Raw genomic sequence first — 7,565 nt, 5'->3', positions numbered from 1 at the left:
CTTCTCCAATAAAATCAGGAGTATTCAAGCAACTTTTCCCTCTCTTGAGCGGGGGGGACTGTCCTGTCTTAAGATCCAGTCTGATGTGACTGACCAGGGACATCCCAGCTTGACGAGTTTTCCTCCTATTCAACCTCAAGCCTCTCTGGAAATTCTTTTAAAAATGAGATCTGGCTCTCCTCTGGACCCCTGTCCTGCAAAGTTTTTGGCCAAAGTGGCCCATGGTATCAACCCTATGGTTAACCCCATCTTAAACTGCTCCTTGGAAACTGGGACAGTACCGTCTACTTGGAAACGGGCGATGGTCATTCCGCTCCTGAAGAAGCCCTCTTTGGATCATACCATTCATGCTAATTACCAACCCATCTCTTTGCTCCCGGCCTTGGCAAAAGTGACAGAAAAGCATGTTCAGTCTGTCCTCTCGCATTTTGTTGAGTCCCATGGTGTTTTGCACCATACTCAATCCAGTTTCCGTGCTAATATGAGCACGGAGACGGCCCTGCTGGAGGTGACCGAGGCCATTAAGGAAGTCCTGGACTCTGGGGGGAAGGCAATGATGGTACTGCTTGATCTCTCGGCGGCGCTTGACACCGTTCCTCATGACCGCCTATTGGCGCGTCTCGAGGAGATTGGTATTGGAGGAACGGTGTTCAATTGGTTTACATCCTTTCTGACCAACCGCCAACAAACAGTCTGGGCACCTCCGTACTCCGCGGCAGTGCCGCCTCTGGATGTGGGAGTCCCTCAGGGGTCAATTTTAAGCCCGACTCCTTTTAATATCTATATTTCCCCTTTGGCGGCGCTGGTTGAGTCTTTTGGTGCCCAGATTGTCTCATATGCTGATGACACCCAGCTCCTCTTCTCCTGTGAGAAAGATCTGGACTTTGACGGTGATCTCATTAAAGGCTGCTTGGGTGCGGTTTTTAACTGGTTCCAAGATAATCAGCTCAAATGCAACTCGGATAAATCCGAGGTTCTCTTCTTCGGCTGTCCCCCAGATACTTGTTGGAAGTCCTGGTGGCCGACGGACATGTTTCCCCCTTCTAATGCGGCACTGGTGGCAAAAAATCTCGGTGTTAAGATGGATACCCTTCTCACTTTTAAATCACAGATTATGAGCCTGGTCGGTCAGTGTTTTGGGGTCTTAAAGACGCTTAGAAAATTTCTTCCCCTTCTTTCCATCGCCCATAGGAAAACAATAGTGCAGGCCCTGATAGGATCTAGGCTGGACTATGCCAATGTCCTGTATCTGGGTCTTCCGAAGTTTCTCCTATCGCGCCTGCAGATTGTGCAGAACTCGGCCGCTCGGGCGATCTTTGGTCTTGGCCATCGCGCTCACGCTACCGGTCTGTTGCAAACTCTTCATTGGCTGCCTATTCAGAGGCGCATTGAATTTAAGACGCTCACGATGGCCTTCAAAACCCTTCATGGCACTGGCCCCCGCTATCTGAGGAAGAGGATCGGTCTCCATCTGCCAGCCAGAGCCTTGCGTTCTACGTCTCTGTCTCTCACCACGGTCCCGGCTATTAGGCGCGCCCGGATCGGTGGTCGGTCTTTTAAATATCTCGCGCCCCGGGCCTGGAATGCCCTTCCACTATCCCTAAGAAAGAGTGAGAGCCTTATGGCCTTCAGAAAAAAGCTCAAAACATGGCTGTTTGGCCAATAAGTTTCACCTTCCCCTGATGGAGTTCTTCGGTTACGGGTCTGATAGCGCCGGGACACTCTGCTTGAGTAGCTGAGCGCTCAACAAAACCCCTCATAACATAACATAACATAACATAACAAATTGTTGCATAGGGAGGTGCAGGCCAAGGAGGGCTCAAAGGAGGAGGAGTGGGAGCTGACTAGGCGGCCGAGGGTACCCGTGACCATGGAGAATTGGACCTCGGCATTTCTTATTTATGCCAGCATTTATTGCGAGAAACATCCTGACAGGGCGATCGCATTATGGAAGTATATGGACATAATTAGGAAGGCTCAAATGCAGTTTAGGGGTTTCGCCTGGCTGAGTTATGATGAGGAGTTCAGGGCGCGGGTTAGCGCGAACCCCGAGAAGCATTGGGGTGAGGTGGACCAGGAATTATGGATGCAATGGATGGCGTCAACGCATTCCTCAGCATCGACGCACATGGTTTGCCAGTAACGTACCGGTCTTTTCAGTCGCGTCCCGCTCACGGTGGGGCGGGAGGGAATGCAACAAGTACAGGGGGCGCAGGATAGGCCAGCAAGCCCGGCACTTACAATACTGGGGCCTGTTGGAGCTACAATCGGGGATATTGTTCCAGGTATGCGTGCAAGTTCAAGCACAAATGTTCTAAGTGCGGGGGGAAGCACCCCCTTACGCAATGTTTTACGCTCACCACTCCTTCCGAACAATGGAGGAATTCCAAGGGTCGGGGACAAGCTGGACAGAAGGGCTCCTACACCGGTTAAGGTGGAGGCGATGGCCCCGTGGCTCTCCCTTTACCCGGATAGGGAGGCTGCCTTGAAGATTCAGTGGGGCTTTACGGAAGGTTTTCGGGTCGGTTATCAAGGTCCCAGATCACGGAGATGGGCCGATAATCTCAGATCAGCGAAGGAATTGCCGGGGGTGGTGGCGGCCAAACTCTTGAAGGAAGTGGAGGAAGGGAGGATTGCGGGCCCCTTTTATGCCTGGCCGATGGAGGATTTGATTATTTCTCCGTTGGGGGTGGTGCCGAAAAAGGAGGAGGGTGAGTTTTGCATGATTCATCACCTTTCGTGGCCAGAGGGACAGTCTGTGAATGATTTCATCGCGGAGGAGGATTCACGGGTGCTTTATGCGTCGGTGGATGATGCGATCCGCCTTGTGCGGGTGTGTGGGCCGGGGGCGGAATTGGCGAAATGTGATGTGAAGTCGGCTTTCCGCCTGCTGCCCATTCACCCTGGGGATTTTGCGCTCCTCGGAATGCAGTTCGGGGGGGCCATCTTCGTGGACAAAGTCCTGCCCATGGGGTGTGCGATTTCATGCGCATTGTTCGAAATGTTTAGCACTTTCCTGCAGTGGGCATTTACGCAGCTGAGTGGGCATCGGGATGTCACGCACTATCTGGACGATTTCCTGTTCCTCGGGAGGGCGCGTTCCGGGGACTGTGGCAGGGCTCTGACGGGTTTCCAGGAGTTGGCGAGGCAATTTGGGGTCCCTTTGGCACCTGAAAAGACGAGTGGGCCGTGTTGCGTGTTGACATTCTTGGGCATTGAGCTGGATTCCATTCAGTGGACAGTGAGGCTCCCGGGCGCAAAGGTGGTGGAAATTCAGGAGTGTCTCCAATGGGCGATTGGTGAGAAGAGGATTGCGTTGAGGGCGGTGTTGCGGCTGTTGGGGTTCTTGAACTTTGCGTGCAGGGTGGTCAGGGCGGGACGGACGTTCTGCAGGCGGCTCGGCATGGCCATGTCGGGGGCAGTGCTTCCACTCCACAGGGTCAGGATCACCATGGGAGTGAGGGCGGATCTGCGGACATGGCTGTTGTTCTTGATGGAATTCAATGGGGTGTCTTTGGACTTTGTCGAGGAAAGAACGGTTTGGCAAATCCAAATTTACTCTGATGCGGCTGGAGCGGCTGGTTTTGACATTTTCTGGGATGGGAGGTGGTGCGCCGAGACTTGGCCGGATCACTGGATGAAGCAGGGGAGGAGCATTGCGTTTTTGGAATTCTTCCCTTTGTTGGTGGCTCTTGAAGTGTGGGGTCCCGAGTTTCAGAACAGGGCGGTGTTGTTCCATGTGGACAACATGACGGTGGTCGAGTTGGTCAACCGACAGAGGGCAAGGGATCTGAGGGTGTTGCGTCTGTTGAGAAGTTTCATGCTGAAGTGTTTGCGTCTGAATGTGATTTTTCGAGCCAAGCATGTGCCGGGGGCGAATAATGACATTGCGGATGCTTTGTCTCGTTCGCAGTGGCAGCGATTCCGGCGATTGGCACCTGGAGCGGATCTGTGCAAGACGGGGCTGCCGGATGGCATTTGGGCCCTGGGGGAGTAAGGGTGGTAGGCCTAGTGGAGAATTCTGTTGCTGCTACCACCAGGCGGACCTACAGACTGGCGTGGGTGGAGTTTGGAGCTTTTATGGGCTGGAGCGGGGATTCTGCCTCTGGGAAACAGGCGACGGTGGAGCGAGGAGTGTTACAGTTTGTACTGCACTGCATGGACAAGGGGTTGTCGGCTGCAACCATTTCAGGGAAGTTGGCAGGAGTGTCATTTTATTGTTGTTTGTTTTTTGGTTTTGACCCTACAAAGAGTGTAATTGTGAGTAGGGTGTTACGGGGTTGGAGCAGGGAGAGAGCGGGGGGGACTGTTGCGAGGGAGGCTATAACGTTTGAGGTGTTGGTACGGTTGGTTGCGGCGTTACCGCTCTGTTGTTATGAGGAGTTTGAGGTTCGGATCTTTCGCTTGTGTATGATTTGGATGTTTTTTGGGGCGTTTCGGGTGTCAGAATTGTTGGGCACGCGTGCGGGGGAGGGGCGGAGGTATGAGGAGATCAGATTGGATGCTGGGCGCCTGGGCATTTGGCTGGGGCGGTCCAAGACAGATCAGTTGGGACGGGGCAAGTGGATGTGGTTGAATGAGAATGGTGGTGGGAGTGTATGCCCGGTGGCTGAATGGAGGTCATTTGTACTGGCTACGCAGGTAGGGGAAGGAGAGATTTTCTGTCATAGGTCAGGGGCACGGGTGACGGCGGGGCAGTTGTTGGCAGTGCTGCGCATGGCATTGGTGCGTGTGGGTTTGGAGCCGGCGGGGCTTGGAACTCACTCGTTTCGGATTGGGGCGGCAACGGCGGCGGCCCGGCTGGGGTGGTCCTGGGATAGGATTCGGCAGATTGGTAGATGGAGGTCGCGGTGCTGTGAGCGGTATGTGAGGAAGTGATGGGGCTGGTCGCAGAGTGATGGAGACTGTGGGGGATGGGGGTGGCTTCTTTTCTGTGTGTATCTAACATCTGTTTCTCCCTTAGGTTGCGTGGGAGGACCTGGGGCCAAGACGGTCACATGGATTGTGGGGCATTCCTTTGTGCACTGGGCATCGAAATATGCGGAGCAACAGGTGTACGGCCGTAACCTGGGACTCAAAGGACAACACTACGAGGTGCACTGGTGGGGAAAAGGAGGAATGCGATGGGGGGCACTACTGCCCTGGCTCGTGAAGCTGGTCCCACAGAAGGGTTGCCCGGATCTGTTGATCATCCATTTGGGGGAGAATGATTTGGTTCGGCTGTCGGGTTTGGCGCTCTTACAGCTGATGCAAAGAGACTTGGAGGTACTGAAGCACAGGCTGGCAGGGACTTGCATTGCCTGGACTGAATTTGTTCCGAGGAGAATCTGGAGAGGCGCTGTTAAGCATGGGGCAATTGAAAAGGCGAGACGGAAACTTAACAGGGCAATGCGCGTTTTTTGTGGGGAACAAGACATTAAGGTGATCAGTCACCCGGGACTGCGACTGGAGGAACCTCTACTTTTTAGGGATGACGGGGTGCATCCTTCCAGAATGGGGAACGCGTACTACATGATGGAAATGAGAGATGTGGTCAGCAAGCTCTGGAATGAGGCAATCTGGTGTCGCAGGGATGTGTGAGCGGGGGGGCGGTGTCTGCGTGGTCCCGGCATAGGGGGTGGGGCAGGTATCCGCGGGCTGGCGGTACTTTGGAGGGGTGGGGGGAGTCATTAGCGGGCACACCCATCCCTCGGGGGGGGGGGAGAGTGAACGAGGTGGGGGTAATGGAGGCATGAGTTAAATGGCCGATGAGAGCGGGGAGGATGCAAGGAGGTTTGTGGAATGGTGAGGAACGGAAGGGGCATGGAGTGGTGTAAAAGGGGAGTGTGGAGTGGGTGAAAGGAGTGAAGGATTATGGAGTGTTGTGGGGAAGTTGTTATTCAGGGAATGTTTGGTTATTGTTTATTGTTGTGCAGCCTGGTCCTAATAAATGGCCTTTTACGCTTAAGACACGGTGTGGTCTGTTTATTGCGCGATGATAACCTTCGCCAGTATGAGCACATTATTCATTCAGATATATTGCAAGCTTCTGCCATCTAGTGGTAAAGTTTAGATTAGTTTTGAACAACAACTCGAGGTTTCTGATCGACTCAAAAACATCATACATCTCCGCTGGTAGGTTTACTGTTACATTTAGAGTATCATTTTAATTTGGGCGGGGTGGGGTTACACAGTTCCTGGAGAAATCTCGGAAGCTGGGACAACTGTAACTTTTCATTAGTGCTCACGTCACGTGTGTAAGCATTTAGGGAAGAATAAATGTTGCAGTGTTGCACATGTAAATGTGTGTATTCATAAATACTACCATAACTGCGGTCCCAATCCTCACCTCTCAGCCTTAGGAAATGCCAGAGGGTCCCAGAGGAAGTGGGCACACAAGGAACGCCTATGGGAATGGGAGGGGGATGCCATGGTAGTCAGCACCCGAGGTGAAAGGCGTTCCTCTTGAAAGACAAGTTATCCTAGCAGACAGAGGTCAGTGCTCAAGTAGAGTTGCACGCTATCACTCATGGCAAACCATTAGGAGGGTACTTGGGGCTTTCTCCCTGGGTTATTCAGCAGAACTACATTGTCAGTCGGAGGTCCTGAAGGGATTACATTCCGGGAAAGCATCAGATTAACTGGGGGCTGAATAAGAGGACGGTCTTGGTCAAACTGGGTAAACCTACCTGATGTACTTTGGGAGGGATCCTTGCAGGGGAGCAGAGCGTCTCGCGAATTTGCCCTTCTTGTGTCCCTGTGAGGCGGAACCAGGACTTGGGTATTATAGTGGATTTCTTCCTTTGGTACCACTAGGCAGTGGGGAAGTGAAATCTGCATATGCAAAGCTAGTGATTGCATCATCAGCAAATAGCTTTCGATGGATGAATGCCCTCGGTTCCAAGACACTTGTGGACTGTACAAACCTCGAAGCAGGTTATAGAGAACGTACACGCAGACGAACAGACATGATAGTAGTGGCAGGGGCGAGTCTTTCGGGAGTCCTGTAATAGGAGATGCACTCAGGGAGTGGCTAATCACGCTCCATTGACCAAAGGGCGCCTCTGCCGGCTTGTGCAAGAACCAGCGGTTTATCAAGTTGTTTGTGAGTGAGTGTCTGTTTACGAGCGCTTCACTGAACCGGAAGCTGCTTTTAGTGTGTAAACCCCACAGTGATGCCTAAAAGAAGCATACGTCTGTGCTGTACCCCTGTCTCTCTGACTCTGCCCTTTCCATGCAAGGCCTCGGTGCTGCAGGCGGTGAGCAGGGCTGCGGCCTCTCTGGTATGTCCCCTTGTCTCTCTGCCCTTTCCTTTCAAGACCCCGGTGCTGCAGGCGCTGAGCAGGGCTTCGGCCTCTGTGCTTCTACCTTCCCTCTGTCTCTCTACCGTCTCTTCCCTTTCAAGGCCTCGGTGCTGCAGGCGCTGACCAAGGCTCCGACCTCTCTGTGCTTCTTCCTTCCCTCTGTCTCTCTACCCTCCCTTCCCTTTCAAGGCCTCGGTGCTGCAAGGCCTCGGTGCTGCAGGCGCTGAGCTGGGCTGTGGCCTCTCTCTGCCCTTCCCTTTCCAGGCCTCGGTGCTGCAGGCG

The 7,565-nt window shown here is 53.4% G+C and overlaps 1 protein-coding gene across 1 annotated transcript; it reads left to right on the top strand.

Moving 5' to 3' along the window:
- The first annotated feature begins 301 nt into the window (after nucleotides 1-301).
- On the top strand, nucleotides 302-5,580 carry LOC146817251 (uncharacterized). Its single transcript, XM_085609603.1, has 2 exons — nucleotides 302-632; nucleotides 4,964-5,580. The coding sequence occupies exons 1-2, from the start codon at nucleotides 302-304 to the stop codon at nucleotides 5,578-5,580; spliced, it is 948 nt and encodes a 315-aa protein (XP_085465729.1).
- The last annotated feature ends 1,985 nt before the right edge of the window (nucleotides 5,581-7,565 follow it).

Source organism: Triturus cristatus, chromosome 6 (genome assembly GCF_964204655.1).
Source record: "Triturus cristatus chromosome 6, aTriCri1.1, whole genome shotgun sequence".
Lineage (NCBI taxonomy): Eukaryota > Metazoa > Chordata > Amphibia > Caudata > Salamandridae > Triturus > Triturus cristatus.
The sequence above is the reverse complement of the archived record's forward strand: the minus strand, read 5'-3'. Positions and strand labels throughout refer to the sequence as shown.